Source organism: Pinus tabuliformis, chromosome 7, assembly GCF_031772625.1.
Source record: "Pinus tabuliformis cultivar Carrire ecotype Pingquan chromosome 7, CPIR1, whole genome shotgun sequence".
NCBI lineage: Eukaryota > Viridiplantae > Streptophyta > Pinopsida > Pinales > Pinaceae > Pinus > Pinus tabuliformis.
Window position 1 is genome coordinate 1,457,365,219 of NC_142293.1, and position 26,846 is coordinate 1,457,392,064.

General features: G+C 37.3%; 1 protein-coding gene across 1 annotated transcript; it reads right to left on the reverse strand.

Annotated features, from left to right (window-relative positions):
* Window positions 1-3,205: 3,205 nt before the first annotated feature.
* Window positions 3,206-23,102, reverse strand: LOC149253244 (uncharacterized). Its single transcript, XM_089454409.1, has 3 exons — window positions 22,594-23,102; window positions 20,431-22,488; window positions 3,206-3,449 (listed from the first exon to the last, which is right to left on the reverse strand). The coding sequence occupies exons 1-3, from the start codon at window positions 23,100-23,102 to the stop codon at window positions 3,206-3,208; spliced, it is 2,811 nt and encodes a 936-aa protein (XP_089310535.1).
* Between the last annotated feature and the right edge of the window lie 3,744 nt (window positions 23,103-26,846).

Here is a 26,846-nt window from a genome sequence, read left to right on the forward strand (position 1 = left end):
ACCACATTTTTGTCATCAATATGTTTGCATGTTGTATATATTAGAACGGCATCATTTGGTCTAAGAGCAAGTCGTCGCATAATAAAGTGACACTGACAACCAACTTTGATGTTGTGACGTGGAAGACGTTTCTTAGTTGTGGATCCAGGTTTAGCCACATTGCTGGATTGTACATGATTTGGACCATAGGCACACCAATATCTGTGATAAAAAGTTCACCAAAAATTAAATAAAATATTTATGCATGTTTGACATAGTGAACTTAAAATCAAAATTATATATATATATATAAAGAGAGAGAGAGAGAGAAAGAGAGAGACTCACACAACATATTCTAGATATGTTGAAGAATTTGTCCTCTTGATATCCTTCACATCTTTAATTCGTCGAATTTTAGCAACAAATTGAGTAGGTGCACTTTCCCTCATTTGCTCTTCCCTTATAAAATCCTCAAGTCGACAATATGGAATAATCGCGACTTGGTCTCCTGCTACTTCTATCCATGTCAAATCTTCCGCTGAAAACTCTATCATCCCTTTTGGGTCCTCAACCTCCAACTCATTGATCAATTCCCACTTCCTCATTCTTCAAATCCCTATACAAATGAGGGAACACGAATATTGACTAAAGATATGAGCAACAGTTCATACTATGAATATTGAACACCACTTGAAATGCAATTTTTTGTAGTGTGTAGAATTTACACTGAAGACCCCACCAGATATAAACACATTTACAGCATAATTCCCTATCTCCCCTTCAATATTTCCTACCCATGCACAAAACAGTATTATAGACTTTCAAATGCTTCATCTTGGTATAATCAATACATTGCTGAAAGAAACATAATAACATGCAAAATCTGTTGCAAAGAAAAAACTGTTATACAACTTTAATCAGTTTGTTCCACTTTGTTATGCTCAGATGAAGTCCAAAACAATTACATAACAAAGTGTCCATATGATATGCATGTTATTTTTTTAGAAGCTTATGATTGAATATCCTAGGGGAGATTACTCTTTAACTGGCATTGCATTCAAGGGCTGGCAGTTAAGATTACAGCTGGGCTTGGCATTTTTGGGAAAGATGTAGAATCTTTCAAAATTGTAGCCAAAGTGGTTAAGCTGGCTATTTTTGCCTACACAAGGTGGGACAACTTGTATATTTCTTGATATATATTTGTTCAGTAGTGAAATATAAGATACATCATCTAAAAAACAGAAAACGTTTATATTGATGGTCAGAAAATTGTTATCCAAAAAGTTTTGATTGCATGGCTGAAACTCACTTTACTTCTGTATATATGATCAATGGAAGAAAGACAACTTGCATCATGAATAATATTGACTGGAGACAATTTCTTCACTCTGAATAGACCAAGGTCACCTTTCTTCTTTGAAAAATGTGGCTCTGGGCTGAGCAGAGGTGGAATAGCCTGGGACTAAACAATAGGTGGAACTAGAAACTAATCCACGTTTTAATCTTCTGTCTATGCAAAAAAGGCATATATCTGAGCATCAGGACAATGGGAGCAGAGACCTTCTCAATGAAAAGAGTGTTTTGTCTATCACTAACCCAGGACATTAATCTCTAACTCTTCTTCCACTAGAATGGGGTGAGGCTTTCCATCCATCTCTTACACAAGTAGTCTCTTCTGATTAAACTCCAAAGAATAATGGTGTAAACCAATTCAGCGGAACAAGTGTCTTGATTTCTGATGAATCTACCACAATGACGATCCATTACAAATAATAGAGTTCCTTGCACGAAAATAAAACTTCCATCATATGAATCTCTGTTTGCTGCTATGTGGTTCTTTAAGGTTTCATATTCAAATTCATACTAGTAATTTACAAATGTTCAGAACAGCGTAAATAGTAGAACAAATGAGATGCATTATAGAACAAACTTTAACTCGAATGTGTTTAATTTTATATATGGATGGAGAAATCCTATGGGGCAGGAACTTGTCACTTTGTATGCACAGAAGATGTTGGGATGAATGCATGTTAAATGTAGAAATTCCAGTATTCTTCACATAATGTAAAAGCAAGGAAGGTTTCTTAATGACCAAAGCCTTGCATATATCAAAATATTTAAGATTCAAAAGATGCAGTTTGCAAACTCTTAATGATGTAAACTTTCAACAGCCAACCAGCGAGATGCATGACATGAACACAATAATCATGAAGTTACATTTTAGCCCTGAGCTTCACCAACTCAAAATAAAAGTCAAAATCAACTAATTAAACTAAAGTGACAGATCACAGCTCCTGGAAATGGCATATAGAGACAGGTTTCCATAGAACAAGGATCCGACTTGACTATTAATCTCTCTCTACTGGTGAAACCTTACTGTATTTAAAAGTAGCTGGAATATTAAATTCAAACATTTTCATCTGGTTCATAATCACCAAGAAATTTATGAAATGCTATCAGAAAAGTTTCGAGTTTGGAACACTTTTTCCATCGCACATCTCAAACAAATGTTTAAATTGCATTATAGACTGACATAAACGTATCACCATGATCTGTGCTCATTTGTCAGCATTAGTTCTAGACAAAATTGAGACAACGAATGGAAAATAGTTTCCGCCTCTTAAAAACATTTTTGCAAGTGCTTCTAAACGCAAGTGCATATCCTTCATATACATATAAGCATATCTTTACCACTAAGTTTACACGTCTACATGTCAATTTTTGTCATGATTTTTACTATGTCATGACTTTGACAACAAAAGGAAATCTACTCCAATGCAAAGCAATGTTATAGATAATAATCACGGGCAAGGAATGTACCAGGAGCCCGGGAACCAGCCTGCGAGGGGAAGCAATCGGCGGTTGAACAGAGCTCTTGCGTTTCGTCCAGGCGGGTTGCAGAGGCAGAGTATTTTCGAATGGGAGTCCGGATGGCGAAAATACCATTTTGGCGCGAGGTCGCTGTTTGAAAAGGCAAGACGAGGCGGGCTCGCGGTTGGTGGGTCCCGCGTTCGTTGCCGGAAACGCAAAGGTGGCCGCCGGAGTTACAATGCATGGAGATGGATGCGCCCCCATGACCCGCTCGACATCCATAGATGGGCTAGCCTCCATAGGGGCATTTAATACCCTATGGTAGGCTGGTTAGCTCTTGCCTTGATTTGTTTGGAAGCTATGAAACAAGAGTGGTAACAATTGAGTGTGGACAAGGCAACGCTTATTTCCATTTCTATAGATCCATTAATACACCCTTACAAGCCCTGACGCAACTCCCGAAACTCTCCCTTACAGTACTCGCCCCAACTCCTGAAACTCCCAGCGACTCGTCCTTGACATCATCTTGACAGTGCCCGGCGTCCCTGTCCCTCACAGTACCCATCATACATGCATGCATGCTAGCATGAGCTTTCAGGGAAGCATGGTTGATGTAACTGGTAGTCTGCGTGGTTCGAATTGACGCCTTTCCGCCTCCACTGCAGCTCTATTAATGGCATTTAATATTTATTCATGCTGAGCTTAAATGAACCACCAACCGAACTTAATTACGATGGTCGCCTTCGCTTGTCCGCATATTGTTCCCTGCATGGTGGAGAGAGAATACCTGAATTGTTCCAGTGGAGAAGGAGAAGAATTCCCGAATTGTTCAGGTGGAGAAGGAGAATTCGTTCGCGATCAAGAGTGGGTACTAGATTTTTCGATTTCATTCCTGTGCGTGGAGGTTGCTCTGGAAACCTTTCTCTTCATTTAACTGGAGGTTATTGCTCCAAATTCATAGGTAATTTTTTGCCGAAATATGATTCCTTCAAAATGAAGCTTGCCCTGTAGTGACTTGTGTTTAGTCTTTGCCCAGTAATGGTGGCTACTGTTTCATTTCGATGACCTTTCACATGCGTTTTTTTTTTTGTCTGGCAGACCTATACCTTGTGCACTGTAATGGTGGCCGCGGTTTCATTTCGATGACCTTTCAGATGCATTTTTCTTTTCTTTGTCTGGCAGACCTGTGTTTCCATCCTCACGAGGACGCTCAAATCCGAGCACTGCGTCGTTCGTCTAGGTGAGAAAGCCCAGTTTCCATTTATAAAGATGAAGGATAATTGTGAAAAATGTGAATTGGTGATGCCAGGCTTATATAACACGAGCAACGGTCAAATCTAAAGCACTCATTGATCATTCGCCACATTCGAGTGCCTTGGATTTGGTAGCCTTAGTCGCAGAATTATTGATGATCATAACGGAGCCTCGCCCTCGCCCTCGCCCTCCTTTTGAAATGCACGCGGTCATACATTTCCATTTCTAACAGCTTGCTCCAGGACACACGCCAATTCCCATGTCCAACAGGTTGCTTTACTCAAAGAGGACACACGCCAATTCCCATCCCTTCCTCAGAGAGGACACACGCTGTTGTTTGAGAAAATGATTCGTAGTGAGGGGTTTATTGAGGCATCACTCAAGTTCAGTCTCCTTTCTTCAAGTTTCCTTTTCCCCTCACTTTTAAGATGGGAAATCTCTGTGTACTATTTGTGCTCAGACTCTTTTGTGAATTTTAGTTGCAGCAAGACTAAAGTAGCTGTAGATGTTTAGTTTTTAATTTTTAATTTGTATTTTTAAAAATTTCAATATGATTTGTTTTCCCATTTACTTAGATTCAATTTCTAAAAATATGTTTAATTTATTGTGATAAAATTAAAAAATAAATACTTTTATTGTTAGATACATCTTGGTCTTATAGTGATAATCAATGAATTAATTTTAAACTTTATTCCTATTATATCAATAAATTATAACCAATTCAACATGATTATTAAAGAAATATCCACATGATGGTACACCTTTTGTTAAGTTTGATTTTTGAATTATTTTAATTAATTAAAACAAAACAAAATTTTATTAAATAATATTCACAAGTCAACAAGATTTTTTAGTTGTAATAGTTAAGTATTTATTTTGAAACTTCACAGAAAAGGGCAGATACATCAAGCAGATGAAAGAAGTAATTTGTCCCATAAACTATCTTTAGCCATGTTAAAATAATTTATTTGTTTCTTCTTTCACAGACCTTTGTAACATTTAAAAATATCAAAAAACAATTTAATAAAAACTAGCATGTTTCCAAAGAGAAATGATGATTTATATGGAAAACTTTGATATCTTAAAGGTGCCATTTTTTTTAAGAATAAAATATTTTAATTATAAATTTTGAAATATTTTGAACAATTATTTTGAAATCTTACCTAAATTTCAAAAATATTCTAAAATTTACCATTGTAAAAATTTTGATCAATATACGAAACACCTATCCAAGAAACTAATTCCTGACTGATCCATTTCTTGATAAGAAAACAGGACTTTATGATAAGTTCAGAGTGTTGTAGGAAAATTATTTGGAACCAAAGAAATCAAACAATGTTTTATCTTATTGAGTAAGAATTCATTGATTAGGAGCTAATCACTTTACATAATGAGAGTTATAATGAGAAGTTGGTCCTTTTCCAGAGGTTATAGCCCGAAACCACAGGGCTTTGCCTACGAATGCAGTATCCATTAGCTTAAAATGATAATAGTGTATGCCACTGAAACACCTTTGTACATATTTGTCTTCGCAGGATCTCTGAGAGTTGACTGCAGGACACAGAGGTTGATATTAAATTTTATTTCTTCGATTTGGAATAAAGGAAACTTCTTAGAACAACGATATATTGATTGTGGAATGTGAGCTCATAAAGAAAATCTAAGCCACGAAACTAAATGGTTAAAATGGACATAGATTGTGACCTTTAAGCGAGAATCAGAGGGTCTTAAATCCTAATTTTATGTATTATGGAAATGTGTAAAGACCGGTCCTTAATAAAATTGTTATCATAATATAAGAATAATTTAACTAATATTCATCTTTAAAAAAGGCAGGCTCAGATTTTGAGCCATCAGCTTGACAGTGTCTTTATCATGGTTTCTGTTATCTTATTTCCAGTTTTGAGCCATCAGCTTGATAGTGTCTTTATCATGGTTTCTGTTATCTTATTTCTAGTTTTCTTTGTGGCAGGCCATTTTGGTCAGCATGGTAGTTATAGGCTGGTGTTGTATGATTTTTCTGTGGTTAATTGCTGCAAGTTGCAAAGCAAATATTACCATCTCTGGAGTCAAAGTTAGCGGCATCAATCAAAACCATTTTCTGTTAGAATTTCGATTGTCTTATTTAAATGTTTAGTTGCGGAGAGCGTTTTAGATTCCCAGACAGTGATTGTAGCTCGAAAGTAGAGGCTGTAGTGTTGCAGTCGAGGACTTGAACGAAATACCATGCCTAGTGCATTATGGTTTCATTCCAAAATTGACAAACGTTTTTGGTTTCATTTCAAAAGTAACAAACATCCTTAAATCAATTGCAGACTTTTAAGAATTCAACGATATGGATTGATGATTTTAAGAATTCAGCGATCAGGGGTCATAGAGAAAATGTAGGAATTCAAGTATCATGGGTTAATTATTATGGATTACTAGTTACAAAGTAAGTTTTTTTTTAATATTGAAATGTATAATCAATACAAATTTAAGTAAATTGAATTAAAATATTAAATTATAAACAATTAAACAATTTTTGTTTTAATGAATTAAAATATTAAATTATAAACAATTAAACAATTTTTGTTTTAATGATGGATCATATTTGTTGGTTTCAAAACCAACAACATTTACATTTACTGATTCCAAACTCATAGACAAATAAATTTATATGTAATTTTTGCCTAAAACATGTCTCCAACCATTAAACAAAATATTTATTAGATATATCAAATCTATAATCACTATAAACTCAACTCAAATTAACTTTAAATTGAAACATTGCAACGAAACCTCGCGTAAATGAAAAGTTATAGATATTTGAAGTCCATCTCAGTGCATTTCTGTAAGCCATATGATTGTTTGAGTCATCTATACACAAGAGAAGGTGCGAAGCTATCTTTTGTGCAACCCAATTCATTTATGAGGAAATAGAACGTTTAAGCTTAGGAGTTGCATGGAGTAGTTGCAAGGATTCAACTCTCAAAACAATTTGAATTCTTGCGTTTCCATAAATTATCAGAGTTCGAAAAAGGAAGAGCTTGTTAGCAAGTTCTTATGGGTTGAGCAATTCTGGTAGAAGATAGGCACTTGACCATTGTCATAGTCCTTAGAAATATGGTTGTAGATCAAATTTGTGGAAGACGTGGTTGGTCCTTAACAACAATGTGATAAGTTGTTGTAAATCTAATTTGTGGAATACATCACTGGCCTTAATGAATGATAGGATGAAGTTGAGGTTTTAAATCTTTGTTTCTTGAGAAAAATCCAATAGATTGTCCAGAGTAGATTTCCTTTAAGAAATTTAATAGATTTTTAAGTGTGAATCTCACTTGGTTAATGATTTATTTAACCAGCAAGGCTTTTGGATTAAATTAATTAAAGATATTCGTGTTAGAGAATGGATGTATTAATGTATGAGCTATGAAGATTACTTTATTATTTTTATGATGTTCTAGGTATTACATCACTTTTACACTAGACTATCTTTTGCTTGAATATTGAAAAATTTTAATAACCATCATAGCATGAGCGGAGAGGGATCCAATTTCTTCAAGTGCAAATTTCTTTGATACACTCTCTTGTCTCTGATTTGGAAATTTTTTACTCTTGTCATGAAACTCTTTCCTTAACCAACAAAGTTGTTTAATGGCCCTCTAGAGGCAATTCCACTCCAAAAATCTAGCAAACAAGGGTGTCACCTTGAGGGGGTTTAAATTAATATTTTAATTAAGTAATTTGGTTTTGTTCATCTTGAGGATTTTTAATAAACATATATTTTGATTTAAATTGTAGGGAAATAAGGATTCTTTTAACAAAAACTAATGGATATTTAATTTAATTAAATATTTAATATATTTTTATTCTCATTTTTTAATTGTGTATAGTTAACTTTAATATTTAATTATTATCTATTTTCAAATAATAATAAAATTTAATTTATTAAATTATAAGAGAATATATTTTTAGGCCTATATTTTTAAAAAGTTGGTAGTTATGGTTAACCTCAAAGAAATAGATATGAATATTGATTTTTACTTTAAAGTGTTTTTATGATGTTTTTAACAACACTATTGTTTACATATTCATTTATAAGGAAGTAAGAAAATGGAGGAAAATAGACATGAATGGGAGGTAATTATCAAAGGCAAGTGTGTGTTCACTTGTCTTGTTGGTGGCTGAGTGGAGATCTTGAGTTGATCTAAGCTATTTGGCCTTAATCACCATCACGCTATCACGCACAATCTCCCACCAATTCCTCCACGTCAAAGAGGTCGAGTAAGAGATGCAAATGCTAAATGCGCTGTCAAGTCAACGATTGCAGTTAAAAGGCAAAATGCAAAAATAAAATATGATTTAGATGTAAGGCTATGTCGTGCACGACAACAAGCATATAAAAGATTTGTCAATGAAGAAATTCTTTTAGCTGTAAGTATTTATTAGTATATGTTTTTATTAATATTTTCAATGAAGAAATTCTTTCATCTGTAAGTATTTATTCTTATATGTTTTTTATTAATATGAATTTATTGTTGTGGACTAAATTCGTTGAAACTTGTTTTCACAGTGAGTTGTTGCATTTGATCAGCACAATGATACTTCAAAGCAAAAAATTTGTGAAAAAATTCAACATTGGGATCAGAGTCTACCTTGTAGACGTATGGAAACAATGAAGCGCATAGATATTGCTTTAAAAGAGAAAGTAAGGATTGAAGTTCCTGATGATGTGGGGGAAGAAAGATTAGATGAGCACAACCATAAACTTTGATGAAACTAATCATGACAATGACAACACAGTTGAGTCCATTTTTTTGCATATAGATATTGCTTTAAAAGAGAAAGTAAGGATTGAAGTTCCTGATGATGTGGGGGAAGAAAGATTAGATGAGCACAACCATAAACTTTGATGAAACTAATCATGACAATGACAACACAGTTGAGTCCATTTTTTTGCATATATTAATTTTTTGGACATTTTAACATTAAATAATATTTATATTTATTATAATTGTATACTAATTTCTAATTGTTATTGATATGCATAGCCTAATCAATAAAATTCCCTAAATTCAAGCTACCAACTATTACGACGCGTGCCTAGATTTCAAGGTTTTCAAGGGGTTATTGAGCCAGTGAATGTTTAATCCATATAACCTATTCCACAAAAAAACATCAATATATAAATTGTTATGTTTTACCATAATGATGGGATGAGAAATGGATGTTCTATACTGTTATCCTTGATTTGTTTTGATTATGTGTGTTTGTGTGTTATTTTTTATTTATGGTGCAGGTGTTCCTTTTGGAACCATTTCAATCAATGAAAACCCTTGAAGATTGTCGAAGCGAAATGAAATGGTTCAAATGCTACAACCATCTTCACATCCAATGTCACAATGCAAAGTAGGATTATATTTATTTATATTCTTATAATTTTATCATATTTTTACATTTAATTCTATTTGAGTCACATATATCTATGTATAATCTAATGTTTAGAGTAATGAATATACATCTTCTAAAACACCTTTGCACATGTATGATGGTGGACATGATAGTCAGCAAAAATCACATTCTCCTTAACCATTGTGACATTCATCTAGACTTCAAGATAATTTAAGAGAGGTAAGTTATATACCATATATATTAGCTCATAATAATATTTTTTTATGACTAGTTAATGCATTGTCTTTTCATATTTGTTACATGTTCCCCATATTTTTATTATATCTATATCGATTTTGATATTTATTCATAGCTAGTTAATGCATTGTCTTTTCATATTCGTTACATGGTCCCCATATTTTCATTATATCTATGTGGATTTTGATATTTATTGATAATGTTTTAATTTCCACAGAAAACAAAAAAGATAAATGTTGATGCTATGGTTAAAAGGACCAAAATCACGCCAAAGGACTTGAAAACACGTGGGTTCAAGTCACGCAAACAATACATAGAGCATATATGCTCAACTAGCATTGCTCTCACTAAACCCACTAGGTTTGCTACTTTGAAGCCTAAACATTCCAACAAGTTTAAATGACTTAGGCTACAATAATAGAACTTTAGCCATTGTTTTGTCTATAAAGGGGCTACAAGGATAGTTTCAATATATTAACTTTCTTTTATTTTGTTTTAAATGTTTTGAATACCAATACTTTTGGCACCTAAAACACGAAAGATACATTTTGTTTAATGAGAACTCGTTTTATTTAGATATATAAAGTATGAGTTTTTGTTTGTGGAATATTACATGTGCTCCCTCTAACTAGGGATATATCTTTATCATTTTTTAACAACAAAAGTTTTGACAAAATCTTGCTAAATTTGATCTTGGGTTAAGTAAAATTTGTTTTATAACAAATGTTATTTAAAAGGTTATCAATCTTTGGAATATTATATATAGTTTAGTCACATTTTTTGTTGGTATTTCTATGCACTATGGATGGGTAGAAATCTATGATATTCAAGATAGAATTTGATTCATTGAAGAGCCAGTGATAAAAAAATGCAAAAAGATATGACTTTTATTTACGAAATATTATATACAATTCATGTATTTAAAGATGCATATATTTCTTGAATGCATTACTTTACATAAAAAGTGTTAATAATTGTTCAATTAAATTTATATGTTAATACATGAAAAATATTTTTATCTTTAGATTATAAAATTTCCTTGTAATTATGATTATAAAGATAAAAATGTATCATTTTTTTTTATTTGAATGTAAACTTTATATATATAAATGATTGTTATTTTTTTCAAGTGTTATAAATAAAATGAACTATCATCTTTAGAAATTTCATATGAATTGAATATCACTTTAAACCTTCTATTAAATAGAAATTTTTATTATTTTTATGTTTATATTAAGTGTTTTATTATGTTGGGTTTTTTGGCATGTGGTATTGATAATCCATGGTATTTTTTTCTTTAATGAGGTTTACGGTGAGGACGACTGGCGACGAAAAGAGCTAGGGTTTTCAAGAGTCTGCAGGTGTAGAAATCCATGGAAGGGCGCAAAGGGGGGAGCTGCACTCCATCCTACAGGCAGGCAGTAGCTAGCCGAGGCAAGAAACCATTAGTGTCAGAGGTCCTTCAGGAGAAGGGATAAGGAACACGGAAGAGGAGCAAGAATCTTACAAGTCAAGGGAGAATAATAGCAATAAAGAAAATGAAGAAGAAGACAAGGAACATGGAGCGAAAAGCAAAGCACAAAAGGGGCCATGTAAACCCAAAGCTGAGGTCACACCAAGAGTAGTTTTAAATGATCTTGCTCTGCAGGTGCACAGGGACCATATGGGGACATATGCTATCATTTGTAAATTCATGGGATTATGGCCCACTGAAAAGGCTTTACAGACATGGATTAAATACCACTGGAAACCAAAAGGAAGCATTGACTTACATCTTGGGTTAAAGGGTTTCTTTACTGTGGTTGTCACAAATATTGAGGATAAAGACAGGGTGTTTGAAGGAGGGCCTTATTTCTATGCAACGGTAGGCCTGTACATGCGACCGTGGATGATGAATTTTGTCCATGAGTGAGAAACTTTCACTTCGGTCCCAGTTTGGGTAATACTCTATTCTCTATCTCTTGATTACTGGCAACCAGAATCGTTATCTGACATAGGAAACAAATTAAGGCGTTTTGTCAAAGCTTCTGAGGCCACCAAAAGGGGAAAGTACACTTCCTTCGCACGAATATGTGTGGAGATGGATCTCGCTGGAGCTCTACCGGATGAGATCATCTTGGAAGTTTTTTATGAAGATGGATGCAAACAATGGACTATAAACATATTCCTTTCAGATGTTGGAGATGCCATGAGCATGGGCACCTATTTAGACACTGCCCTCTCAGCAAAATAAAGAACGGAAGTAAAGCGACTACAATGGAAGGTACTAAAGGATTTCACAAAGTGGTACATAGAGGAAAAGGGGGCAAGAGGAGGCCAAAGCAACATCAAATAGAAGGGCAACATGCTAATCTGAACATGTTCCAAGTACTCGAAGAAGAAGAAGGAATAACAAAAGTAGATCAGGTAATGAAAGGAAACCCAATGGAGAAGGAGAAAGAAGAAGATAGAGTACAAACACAGGATATCAACGAACAGAAAGAGACTATGCTGAGTGATGTAGAACCAGAGATGGACCAAGAAATGACCCAGAGTGATGGAAATGGAGGATCATGAACTACAAGAGATTCTTTACAGGGAACACTTAGATATGGAAAGTTTCTTGAAACAGGGGACCATGAGGGGAGTAGAATATTTACCGCCATAAGAGTTCAATAGAGTACAACAGTTGTTCCTATGGAAAACTCATGATAAAGGGTTGGACAAGCAAGGAAAAAATGAAAGGTAGGGCAACGAAGGTGTGAAAACTATGAAAATCGCACCTGGATTAGTGCCCAGAAACGCAGGAAAGAAGAGAGGCAGGAAAAAGTAGAACGAGTTATTGATAGAATGCGGAAAGCTAATGATAGATTCAGGTAAGATGAAAGATCTAACCAGCTACTCTTTTACGAATCTTTAATAATAAAGTTTACATCTCAGAATATCAGAGGTCTAGGTAGTAAAAGGAAACAAAGAATTCTTAGTAATAGAATGAAACAAGAAGCTCCGGATATGATCTTTATCCAGGAAACTAAATGTTCCATTCAAAAAATAAAACAAATTCACAACAAATGGCTCAATAGGTTTGAGTTTCTAGAAGTTAAAGCAGATTACACAGCAAGGGGCATACTTACTCTTTGGAAGCCCCAAAAGATTGGAATAATAGATGTTGAGGCATCTATAAATTATTTGTTAGTGGTTATACAGCAGGTGGGAGATAGGGAGACCTATCTAGTTACGAATGTATATGGCCCTCAAAGAATGGATGATAAACTCAGGTTTCTAGATTCTCTTATGGAGCTTAGAGACATACATCTAGATGTACCATGGATCTTGTGTGGGGACTTCAACATGATCAAATCACTGTTAGAGAAAAAGGGGGAACCAGAACATTAAGCAAAGATTCCACAGCTTTTCAAACTTTTATAGATAATATGAAACTTGTTGATACTGACATTTGTTGATACTGACATGAGCAATGGTCTCTTCACTTGGAACAATAAAAGAGGGGGAGAGTCTCAAGTAGCCTCAAAGTTAGACAGATTCATAATCTCAGAGGACCTTATGCTCAACAACAAGGAAATGACAACGAGAATTTTCCCCTTTGGAGGCTCGAACCATTGGCCTGTTCAACTTGAGGTTCAGGGCATTGGTACCCCCAAGAACAGACCTTTCAAATTTGAGAATATCTGGCTCACACACCCTGACTTCATCAGTAACATTACAAATTGGTGGACAGAAGATTTGCATATTCAGGGTACAAGTATGTTCCAACTACACAAAAGACTAAAGCACATCAAGCTAAGACTTAAAGATTGGAACAAGAATGAATTTGGCAATATTTTTGCAGCTAAAAAAGTTGTTGAAGATAAAATGCGGGAACTCAATCAAACCCTTATCTCAGAGGGCTTTGATAAAGATAGAAATGACCAAGTCACCAAACACCATCAAGACTAGGATAATTTATGTAAACAAGAGGAAATATTTTGGAGACAAAAATCCAGAGTTCAATGGCTGAAAAAAGGGGAGTGTAACACTAGAGTTTTCCATAGATCAACCATAGCGAACAGATCTCATAATAGAATCTATTTGATCAAGGATGAGGGTGGTCATCTTCTTAATTCCCATGAAGATATAGAAGATGTGTTAGTTCAACACTTTCATGGAATAGCACAGGAAACCATTTCAGATAGAGAGCATTTTATCAGGGATTTAATCGGGCATATTCCTAGACTAGTTACTAGAGAGGATAATTTCAATCTCAATAGGCCAGTGATAGAAGAGGAGGTTAGTGAGGTCATCAAAGAAATGCAGAATGGTAAAGCGCCAGGCCCTGATGGTTTCAATGTGGATTTCTTTAAAGCTTGCTGGAATATAGTTAAACATGATATTCTGAACGTAGTGGAAGATTCCAGGTTGAATAGAACTATTTTGAAGGTGCTCAATACTTCCTTCATCTCCTTGATCCCCAAACAGGACAATGCTCAGACTCCAGACAGGTTTAGACCCATAGCCTTGTGCAATGTGGTTTACAAGATCATATCCAAGGTTGTTGCTAACAGACTCAAACCACTTCTTCCTACTCTAGTTTTTGTAGAGCAATCTGGTTATGTGGAAGGCAGAAAAATTCTTAATAACATCATTCAAGCGCATGAGGTGGTGCACTCATTGACAAGCAATAGGAAGGCAGGTATGATAATGCAATTGGACCTAGCTAAAGCTTATGATGAGCTGAATTGGTCCTATATAAGGAGGGTCCTTATTGTGTTAGAAAATTATATATTACGGAGCAATGGAACACATAAAATATTGCAGAAATATAAACACAGAAAACGCACAAAACAAGAGAGACACAGATATACGTGGTTCACCCATTTTGGGCTACGTCCACCCCGAACAGCCAGTCCTTCCTTTCTGTTATCCAGCAAAATGAAGAGACATAGCCTACAGCAAATCCGCTGTAATATCCTCTGTTTTCTCTCACAGTTTCACCTCTCTGTTTCTCGCTCACAGAATACACATCTATTTCACAGCCTCAAATACAATACCCTCATACAAAGAGAGGGGTTGCCTTCTAGGGCAAAAAACCCTAAACTAAACATAAGTTCTATCATCAGATCATCCACCTAATGAACGACATAGATTGACTAGAAATTACTATACTTTTAAAAGGCAATTTTACATTTGTTTTTAGCTTCGAGGGTGCTGCCCCCAAGCCCCCGCCGGGGGACCGTTGGCCCCCGGACCCCCGCGGGGGGGACAAGTCCCCCCGCACCCCCCCCGCCCGCGTGGAGGGGTGTACAAACTTCTTGGGATATACATCCGGCTGAAACAAAGACCTTTGAACAATCATGCTCCACACACAACATATTGCTTTTGGATTTGATCATAACTAGGTAAGATGGGTCATGTTCATGGTAACTTCTTCCAACTTTTCAATTCTGGTTAATGGTTCTCCTCCCAAAACTTTTACTCCTTCTACAGGCCTCAGGCAGGGTGATCCGCTCTCTCCCTTTCTTTTCATCCTTGTGATAGAAGGACTAGGTCGTTCTATCAAGCATGCGAAAGAAGTTGGTAATATCAAAGGCCTCCAACTTTCAGAGACTGGTCAGGCTTTGACCCATTAACAATTTGTTGATGATACTATGTTGCAGGGAATCCCCACGGTCAAAGAAGCTCTAGCGTACAAACATATCCTCTCTGACTTTGCCATGGCTACAAGTATGGAAGTTAATCTCTCCAAATCTAAGATTTTTTTATTTAACACCAATATAGCTATTCAGAGAAATATCTCCAGGATTCTAGGCTTTCAAAGGGATGTCCTTCCCTCTAAATATTTTGGAGTTCCTCTTACTAATAAGCCTTTGCACAAGGGCATTTGGGAGCCAGTGATTAATAAGATGTAGGATAAAATCAAGAAATGGACCTTTAGATCTTTAAACCTTGCTGGTCGGTTAGTGCTTACAAAAGTTGTTCTCCAATCTATCCCCGTCTTCATGTTATCAGCGCTTCCAGGTCCAAAAGGAGTTTTGCAACTTTTTAGAACCATTCAAAGAGACTTTCTTTGAGGTAAGGGGGAGGAAAGAAATAAATGGGCCTTGGTAGCTTGGGAGAAGATATGCAAACCTAAAAATCATGGGGGTCTTGGATTGGATGATTCGGAAATACTAAGTAAAGTTTTAGGGGCGAAATTATGGTGGCGCTGGGTGAAAGACCCAAAGGCGCAGTGGGCTAGAATCTAGAAAGAAAAATATGCCAGCAATTGGCAAGATAATGATCTAATAAGGATGTTTGGCATCATAAAGGGCTCACACATCTGGAATAAGGCTTGGGGGAATAGAGGATTAGTATAAAAAAACAGCTTTTGGGAAATCAGAGAGGGTGATTTTGCTTTGTTTTGGGAGGACAAATGGCAACAAGAACCTACACATTTAAAGAGAGAACCTTCTAGACCTCAAGAAAGAAACAGATACCAAAAGGTTATTTAAGGTAAAATATTTTTGGGATCAAACCAACAGTGAAGGAAAATGGAGAACCTGGAAGAATTTGGATCACAAGGAAGACAACCCACTGAAAGCCAAAGCAGAGGCACTTCTGATAATATTGGAACAAAGGAAAATTTTAGTGATAGGGGGGCATGACCAACTTAGATGGGGCAACAATAATGCAGGTACCTTCAATCTTATTGAGGCAAAAAACTTACTCCTTGAGCCGGATTCCAATGATTCGAATAGGGTTTGGCAGAGCATATGGAAACATCAAGGATGGATGAAGATTAAACTCTTCATGTGGTTGGTTCATCATAGGAAATTTTTGACTTGGGATAACATTCGTAGGAGGGGTGTTCTGGGCCCTTCCAGATGCCAGCGCTGTGAAGTCCAAGAGGAAACAATGGAGCACTTTTTCAATAAATGTATTTTCACTTCTTGGTTGTGGGATACATTTGCCACTATCTTCCAGCAGACAGATAGGGACAAAGGAAGTATTATCAATACCCTAATCAATTAGAGACGCAACTTCTCTGATTCTGAACTTCTAGGCTCACCTTGGGCTTTAACACCAAGCTTCATAATCTGGATTGTCTGGAAAGAAAGGAACAACATAATCTTTAAGAATGAAAAAGGTTCCTCCAATGCCTTTTTGAGTAGATCTTAAGACAACTTAAGGAAACGGTAAGTACCATAGTGGGAACTTTCCCTAAAAATCCACCTTCAGAAGCTAAAACGCAGATTCTTGGAAGGTAGGCATGCAGGGGATTATTCCACAGGGCCTGGACATGAAGGTTTTGAAAATGGATACTAAGCAGGATTATTGGCATCCTCCCCCTCATGGTTTTTTAAAATACAACATTGATGGGGCTTCCAAAGATAACCCGGGTATTGCTGGCTGTGGACGGGTGTTAAGAGATGAAAATGGCTCCTTTTCATTTTTCGTTGCCATTTGGCAAGAGCCACTAACAATATGGCAGAGTTAATGGCTCTAGAGCAATGTTTGGAATTCCTGAAGCAAGATAATCTCTAGAATGTTATTGTAGACGCTGATTCAGAGTTAATCATAAACTCAGTCAAAAGAATCAACTATGGCACGAAGCTAGAAAAGTTTCAAAACAATGGAGACTACTTTAGGTCTTTCAAAGGATTCAGCTTCATCTCCGTGGTTTACGCACTGTGAGTTTTAACCATGTGCGAAGGACCATAAACAAATTGGCGGACATCTTGGCCAATCAAGGTGTACTCTGTAATAATAGCAGGGTTGCGATGAATTGGCCTAAGATGCCTCTGAATAGATTAAAGGCGCAATGTCACGACCAGACAGATGAGGATACACTGGTGTTTCGAAACAAACACACAGAGGCGGGATCGAGTTGATTTGGATTCTTTATGTAGTGTTTTATCAGAAGTAAGGATATTCTGGGGATTCAGGGCATTGTCGGCCTCCCCAACCCTCGACAGTATGAACACAAAAGTTTCAGATTGGAGTTGCTGAGCAGATTCAGCTCTACGGAAAATCGACCGAAAAGATGGATTTTCATTCAGCACGGGTACATGAGTTTACGGAAAAGAGATGGTAAGTGTGGCCAGAATTCTGGCTTTCCCGACAGCCTTAAAACCCCCATCTTGCTTTTTGTGGATGCAATACCACTCGAGAAGTGGTTTATCGTCCATCGCAAGCCTTTCATGCAAGAAGTGGTTTTACGGAGTTGGGAGCGATTCCACTCACCAAGCAACACGTGGCATAGTATGGGGAAGGAATACCGCCCTCATCGCGCGCTAATCTTCGGTATGTTAGGCCCATGCGATATGCACCTCGGTCGTCGGATCATGCAAGACAGATCAATGGTCAGGAACAATCGAGCATGTTGGTGGGTCCAGGATGGCTATCGCGTGGTTAATCACTGGGCTACTTGGTATTGCGATATTATCCTCCGCCGTTGGATCTGGCATGGAGGATCGACGGTCAAGGATAATGGCGTTGTTCCGGGCAGGTTTTGTGCCTTGGTGGGAATCAGTGGCTTTCGCGCGCTCTACATGCGCGAGGGCTTTCCACCTTCCAGACTCGAAATCCTTTTAGTGGTGGTCTAAATTTTAATTTGTTTGTTGTCTCCGCCTCGCACGGTTTCGACTTTGTTTGTATTTTGAGGTAATGGTAGTTTTTTTTCTTTTTTTTTGGGACCAAGGCTCAGTGTTTCCTTGGCTGTAAGCGGTTGGATTTTCTTTGGCCCAAAATTCCTATGGGAATGTTGTATATTATGTAAGTTGTTTATAGTTACAATGAAATAGAAGGTACGACTCTTGCCTCAGCAAAAAAAAAGTTTTTTATTATGTTATTTTATTCCAACATATAAAGATGAATCATTTTAAAATAATTTTGGTAGTTTATCTTTACCACTCCAACTAAATACAACCAAGTAGCTTTTTTTAATATAAATACTTAAATATCAAACCAAATTAAAAATGATAAATAAATAGGAATACATAAATGTATAATATTATACTATAAATTTTATATAATGGTAATTATTGTTAAAACCTTAATGAATTACACAATTACGTCCCTATTATCAATATTTTTATTAATATAAAGTATGTGTATGCATAATTAATAATTTATTATTTATTATCAATATATTATCAAATATAAATACATTTTTATTATAATGTTAATATATAAAGGGAATATATGAAGTAATCACGTGAGTGTTGAAAAAATTGATATAAATTCATTCTATTTATATAATTTTTTTATGGGGGAAATATCTTCCAAATCCATTCAAAAGAACAAGAAATATTCATCATATAAATGCTTAGTAAGAAAAAATTATATGGAATGAATTTAACCATTCACCATATAGCTATAACAAACCATTTATACATAAATGTATAATATTATACTATAAATTTTATATAATGGTAATTATTGTTAAAACATTAATGAATTACACAATTACATCGCTATTATCAATATTTTTATTAATAAAAAATAAAATATTAATATAAAGTATGTGTATGCATAGTTAATAATTTATTATTTATTTTTTTTCCAAAAAAGAAAATTCATAATTTCATAAAAAGAAATTACATGCTGTAAATGCCCGAAGGCATACGCTGACACTGTGGCACACGTCCACTATCAAGAGACTAGAAGCAGAAAATAACCCAGAGGGTGTATAGTATTTGGTGCAGAGACCATCACAAAAGTTTTTGATAGCATCGACTGTACATAGAAGATGTCCTATTTACAAGCAAAAATCACTGAAAATATACAAAGCATAATAAAAAAGTTCATGATCATAAATATGTAGAAAAAAGAGGCTGCTGCCTCACTGGAAAGCCCCATCTATATAAGGCCTGTGAAAGTATTGGTATGTCCCTGCTGGAGAATATTCAGCGATCATCCACTCGTCTAGAGGACAATGCGTCGCTTTTTTCGATAGCTGGTTAGCAATTCCATTCCTTGCCCTGTAGATGTGAGAAACAGATATCTGGTCAAAAAATGTTTTGAAAAAAAACAATTTCTTCCAAGATATTCCTCAATGAGTATGCAGTACAAACAACATTGTTGTGAAACCAATCAATCACATTCTTTGAATCACCAAATATTTTCAACTTTCGGCAGTTTTTCATAATGGCAAAATATAAAAGATGATGGAGTGATATCAATTCAGCGTGGTTGTTTGTTCCTGGTCCCAGACCCATACTAATATGAAAATAATGAGTTTCAGTTAGGTGGAAGAGTATGCTGCCCCCACAGCCATGCTGTTGGGCGGCCCCATCAAAATAGGCCCACGGAATGTCTTTATTTATCAGCGCCTGTCGAATGATCCTGGGTTTGTCATGACTGTTGTCTATTGGTAGTTCTGCATAAGCCACATAGATTATTGGGTGGAGAAGGTTCCAGTTGACTTGTCTGTCCTCGAAGATGATGTTATTCCTCTTGATCCATATATGCCATGAAACCAGGAGTGGGAGGTTTCTAAGTTTTTCCGCCGCCGAGGTGCTCCACCAAAGTTCTCAAGCTGTATTGATATCCTCCCCCTGCCAGTTCATATTCAAGTTAAGAGATTGGATGACTTGTGACCAGATAATTCTGGTGGTAGGACAAGAGAGGAATAGATGATGGGTCAATTCTTCATCTTGAAAGAACAACACACATCGGGAAGGTCCCGAAAAAGCCCTTTTTTTAAGGTAGGATCCAGTGGGGATCTTGTGTTCCAAAATGTTCCACATCAGTAGTCTAGTGCATGGAGGAGCTTTTAATTTCCATAAAGAGACCCACCAGCGTTTGAGGATCTCGGGTTTTCTATCTTCAATGATTTTGTCATGGCCCAATTTAGGAGTATATTGTCCAGATTTTGAGAGTGCCCATATGAATTCATCCTCTTCAATCCTTAATCTAACATGTGTTTCAGTGAGGGCCTGTATGTAGCTCTGCCAAGCTCCACTCCATTGAATTAGGATATGCCAGTGCTGTTCATTCAACCAAGCTTGTGAATAGAAGGTAGAATTCTGCTGGTCTCCAATCTGTGAAAGGAACTTAATACCTCTGTTATTTAGATAATGTTCCAAACCATCTGGTAACATATGGGAGTTTCCACAGCCTGGCCATGGGTCAATACCAATGCGGACAGATGCGCCATTCCTAATTTTCCATAGCAAACCTTCTTTTATAATGGGCATAGAATTGAGTATAGCTCTCCAGATCCCCGAAATACCCTTTCTATTCCAATTCGGCCTTTTGATCCAGTCGGTGATGGTCATTGGCCAGATATATTTGTGATGTATAACCTCCGCCCATAGAATATTTTGTTTCAAAAGGAGCCATCCTTGTTTGGCAGCCAAGGCTTGTGCAAACGCTGCGAGTAATTTAAGTCCCCAACCTCCCCACTTCTTTGGAGTAGCAATTTTGGACCATTTTACCCAGGCAAATGTCTTGCCCTCCTTCTTGCCATTCCAGAGGAACTTGCAACAAATTTGTTGAATTCTGTGGAGGATACCTCTTGGTATCCAGGGCAGCGACATCCAGTATACCGGAGTGGCTTCAAGGACTGATTTTATGAGGGTAAGCCTACCCGCTCTAGAAAGGAGTCTATGGCACCAGCAACTGATTCTCTTTTCCACCTTTATGATGAGCCAGGTCCAGTTTGCAATCTTGTATCCATCAGGTTTAAGCCTGAAGCCCAGGTATTTGAGTCCCTCCAACAGATCAGTTTCTTGGAAGGAGAATTTCTGTATGGCTAGCTGTGATCCCTGCAGAGTACAATCTGATAGGGAGATAGTGGATTTGCCTCTGTTAATTTCCATTCCAGTAGCTCTGCAGAAAAGGTTCAAAGTCTCATACAGTGAGGTAGTGTCTCGGACACTCCCATTCAAGAATATCAGGATGTCATCTACAAAAAGTAGATGTGATAGATAAAAATGCTCCATGATTTTTAACCCGCTAAATCCCCTGCTCCTTTTTGCATTTGCAATAAGTCTGCTCAGTCCTTCCATGACCAGCGAAAAAGGGAGAGGTGATAGAGGGCATCCCTCCTTGATCCCTCTGTCTATATTGAATGGAGAAGTGGCTAATCCATTTACAAGAATAGCAAAAGGGATGGAAGAGATACAACCCATGATCCAGGATATGAGAACGGGAGGGAAACCCAAATGTGTGAGGATCATTTTCAGATAAAGCCAATTCACTTTGTCAAAAGCCTTCAATAGGTCAATTTTGAGAAAGATGCCCTTGAGGTTTTTGTTTTTAATGGAGTGTAGGGCTTCCTGGGCTATTCCAATGGCATCTTGAATGTGGCGATGATGGAGGAAAGCAAATTGCTCCTGGGAGACGTGATTTGATAGGATGGGTTTGATGCGGTTAGCAATGATTTTGTATAGACAGTTGCAAAGGTATATGGGCCTGAAGTCATTGAACGAGGCAGGCGAGTCAGATTTAGGAATCAAGGCTATGAAGGTGAAGTTCATGGGAGGGTGTATATGACCAGTGATTCTGCTTTCTTCAATGACGGCCAGCAGATCCTTCCCCAACAGCTCAAGGAAAGCTAGATATAACTCCACTGGCCAGCTGTTCGGTCCCGGACTCTTGTCCTTCTTGAACCACTTTAGTGTTGCTTCCAGTTCCTCCATGGTAACCGGTTGAATCAAATCCTCAACAGCATCAGGTTCCACAAACCTTGGAAAATGCCCTGCCAGGTTGATGATATCCGGGCGGTTGGTGACTGTCGGAGCTGTAAATTGCCTTTTAAAATGTGTTGTACCCAATCTGGCTAATTGTTTGTGCATTGAGGCCCATACTTCCGGTTCACAAGGCAGCTGCCAGATAGTATTAGAGGCCTTTCTGCCATTTGCAAAGTTGTGGAAGAACTTTGTATTACTATCTCCTGCTTGCAACTAGATAGCTCTACTTTTCAACCTCCACTGTTCTTCTTTGTCATGTACCAACTTAATTTTTTGCTTCTCCAGGGTGTTCAAATGAGCTTTTGAATCCTTCGATAGGAATCCAAGCCCCCGTTCATCCGTAAGCTGTGCAATCTGTAACTCAATATCAATGAGATGCTGATCATCTCTCAATTTCTTCCTCTTTGACCATTCCTCAGTCTTGATCCTGAGAGCTTTGAGCCTTTCACAAAAATCCGCCGCCATCCTCTGAGCCCTCAGCGGAGGTTGTGATCTCCAGAAATCAGTGACAAGGTTGATGAAATCTGGATCTTGTAGATGGCCTGAAAAGAATTTAAAGGGAGGACAGGGCTTCGTTGTTGGTCCACTGACTTGAAGAAAGATGGGATGATGATCGGATAAGCCTCCAGTGCCTACCCATTGTCTGTACAGGGGTAGTTTATGGAGGAGGTCTTCATGGATCAGGAATCTGTCTAATCTCCGTCCCAAAGCAGCATCCCCCGATCTCCTGTTATGCCAAGTGGGAACTTTCTTGTTCATGGGAACATCAACCATCTTGTAGGTGTCTAGTAAGGTACTCATCTGCTCCGAGATAGGGTCCAATTGTGCATGATGTCCCCAGGATTCCTCCATATCCAAGGAAAAGTTTAAACCTCCTCCAATAATGGTGGAATTTGTGACAAGATTACTTTCCAGAAAATTAAGCCAAAATGCTATTCTGTTCTAGTTTGGGGCATATATGTTGATTACTTTTAATGTGAGTCCAAGTTCCCCCACAGAGATGTCCATTCCTATGAAGCCCCATCCACCCCAAGATGATATTATCTTGACTGCCCTGGGGTTTATACCAATAGCAAGGCCATTGGATTTGCCATTTGCGTCCAAACCCTGAAAAACCCAACCCGTCAGAACGGTCTGGAGGGTTCTCGTGTTGATGTCCGAAGTGCTAAGAGTCTCCTGTAGTAAGAGGATGTCACATCTGGTTTCCTGAGCCAGCCATTTGAGAGCCAAATGCTTTTTGGGGTTGGCTAATCCCCTGCAGTTGAACGAGAGCCAAATCATGGGGAACCAAGGGCAGAGGGCTCAATTGCTCTAAGCGCCCTTTCAATGGTGCATTGTCGTCCTTGCGCAACATCTGCCACGACCGATTGTATGGCTGATTTGATTTTGGATGGACGGCCTCGAGTAGGTTTATGTTTAGTGGATCATCCAGGGGAGAGTCCCAATTCCAAAACTTTAGGACGGACGCGAGAACAAAGATGGTAAGGATGAGATCCCGATCCAGTCAGGGGGGCAGAAAGGGTAAGGGGAGAGGAAGACTCCCTGAGGGAGGAGGGAGTGGTGGAGTATGTAGGAGGGAGAGGGGCAATGGAGCATGGTATGGAGGGTATAGGGCCCAGGGCAGAGGATTGAGGATGCAAAGATGTAAGCATAACAAAATACATAACATCTGAAATAAGTGCAGAGATTATGGGGAAAGACTCATTACCCGGGGCAGAAGATGCATCCACTGTAGACTTGGAGCAGGTACGAGGTGGTGAGGACGCTGTTTTCCGCCTGTTATTTGCCTTCTTTGAAGCTCCTTTCCCAGCCACTGATGGGATTTCGCCTTGGTTCTTGTCTCCCTCTCCTTGCTACATATCACCTTTGTTCTGCTCAACCGAAGGTTGTTGTTTTGTCCCCCTCGAATTTTCCGAAGTCACCCCTGAGAGCAATGGACAGTCCTTGTACAAATGGCCCACTTTGTGGCACCTTCTACACCGAAAATGGACACCTTCATAGTCCAGTAGCTGTTTGCACGAGAAATGCCTACGGTGTAATGTGATTTTCTCTTTCAGCACAGCCCTAGTATCAAGATGTACTAAAATCCTTGCCATAGTCATAATTCTTGTTCTTTCGTAGGACTGATCGTGCTCAAGATAAGTTCCCAGCGCATCTCCAATACGCTTGAACACTTGAGGGGTCCAAAATTGCATAGGTAACCCCGACAATCTGACCCAAATAGGCCCAGCGCCAAGCTGTTCATGCTCTGGATCAAAGAGGGGATCCCATCGCTTCAGTAGGACTGGTGCTAGCTCAATATGCCAGAATTGCAACAATATCCATTATGTGTATTCCGCTCTATGAAAGTGTAGAGCGAACCATCCTCTGACTAAGACTCTTATAGCTGGTACTTCCTTCAGAAGGGTGCCCCAAATCTCCTCGGTCCATTGCTGCAATCTTTCCACAAAATAGGTCCAACCTCAGACACGGCCTACCAGAACTTTTTGCGCTGTATCCATTGCATCTGCCATTTGAACGTCTTCCCCGAATTTCAAGTTGATGTCTGAGTCAATGGCTCTAAGGCATCGGCCTTTTTTCTGCTTGTCGGAGCGCCTGCTTGCTGGGTAATCTTTGAGAAGATTTCGACACGGATCCGAGGTGCTGTGTTGCGCTGATTTGGTCGGACGAGCAGGCAATAGCGGAGAGCTGAAGCAGCCCGAGCGTATAGGCGAGTGAGGGTTAAAACTGCAGGAGCCAGGTTGAAAGAAAGATTGAGCAGGGCGCTGCGCATTGGAGGGGCTAGCCGGAGCCAACGATATGGAGGAATGGTTGATGGGCTAGGTGGCCAGCAAGGGGGAAGTCACGGGATGCTGCGAAGGGTATGGTAGGGGGGAGTCAAAGGAGGGGGAGGATTGCATGCAAGAGCCCAGTAGATGCAGCGTGGCCGGCAAGAGAGGATGGCACTCCAACTCCGGTATATCCTCAATGTTGACAGTCGAATGCTGCTTTTTTCCGGTGCGCGACGGTTGTAGAGACGAATGAACAGCAGCTGTCGATCTAGGGAGGCTCTTGCCCCAGGGGTCCATAACCGGGTTTTTTTGATGCGCCCATATTTCTTGTTCAGGCATGGGGTCCTCCTCGTAGTCCACGAGGTCCTCCACCACCATAGTAACCGACAAAAACCTGATCTGACCACTGTATGAGCAGAGGATAGTCTGCAAGGGTAGCGGTATCGAAAGACAAACAAAACGGCCAATTCGAACTGCAATACCTTTAAACTATTCTTCAGTGAATTTATTATTTATTATCAATATATTATCAAATATAAATAAATTTTTATTATAATGTTAATATATAAAGGGAATATATGAAGTAATCATGTGAGTGTTGAAAAAATTGATATTAATTCATTTCTATTTAGATAATTTTTTATGGGGGAAATATCTTCCAAATCCATTCAAAAGAACAAGAAATATTCATCATATAAATGCTTAGTAAGAAAAAATTATATGGAATGAATTTAACCACTCACCATATAGCTATAACGAACCACTTATATAAGACGTTACCTATTCTCAAAAAATCATAGTAGATCAAATAACAAATCCTAGTGAACTAGAGTAGTGCATATATTATCACAACCTTGACATTGAAATTCGAACAAGAATGAAATTTAAAAAAAAAATCATTCCATTTCATTGGAAAATTGTTTTAAAAAAAAATAATTTTAATGCTTGTAAGCCTTGAAGCTATTCTCTCCTAAGTTTTCTGCCTGCGTCCCTATCAAAAACATCTACACATTGTCAAATGGTTGACTCCATCATCCATAAAATCTAGAGAGTCTCATAAATTGTAGGGCAAAGATTCATTTCTATTTAAATTTTAAAAGAGTCTCATAAAAAATTGTGGGGTGGAGATTCATTTCTAATTAAATTTTAAAAATAGCACGGTTGTTTATACTCAATTTTCAAAGTTTTTATTAAATTATATTTTAAAATTTCTTCCAAATTTAAAATAAAAATTTATTATAAAACTATTTTTTCTAGCCTTTTTTAACCTTTTAATAATTTAATTTTTAAAGACTCTTTGGGAGAGCTCAATTGAAGTTTTGGGTTCAAATATTGTGCTATCAGCGGATTGGGGTGAGAAGTTGGACATGATGAAGATATAATCCAACCAAGCTTACCAAAAAAAATTGTAAAATTTTAATTTTAATTTATATAAATTTCTATGGAATTATTATATATAATAATTATTTTCATCTATCCAATATTATACATTTAAAATTTGTAATAAAAATTATATATAAATATAAAATAAAAATTATATAATCAAACTTATATAGTTAATATAATATATAAAACTTACAATTAAATCAAACATATATAAAATTTAAGATATGTTATTAATTTTAATCTAGATATTATATATAACCAAAATTGTATGTACTCTAAATAAAATCTACTTTTGCATCTATTAAATAATATATAATACTAAAATAAAAAGTATGATTCATATTATTTATTAAAATGAATA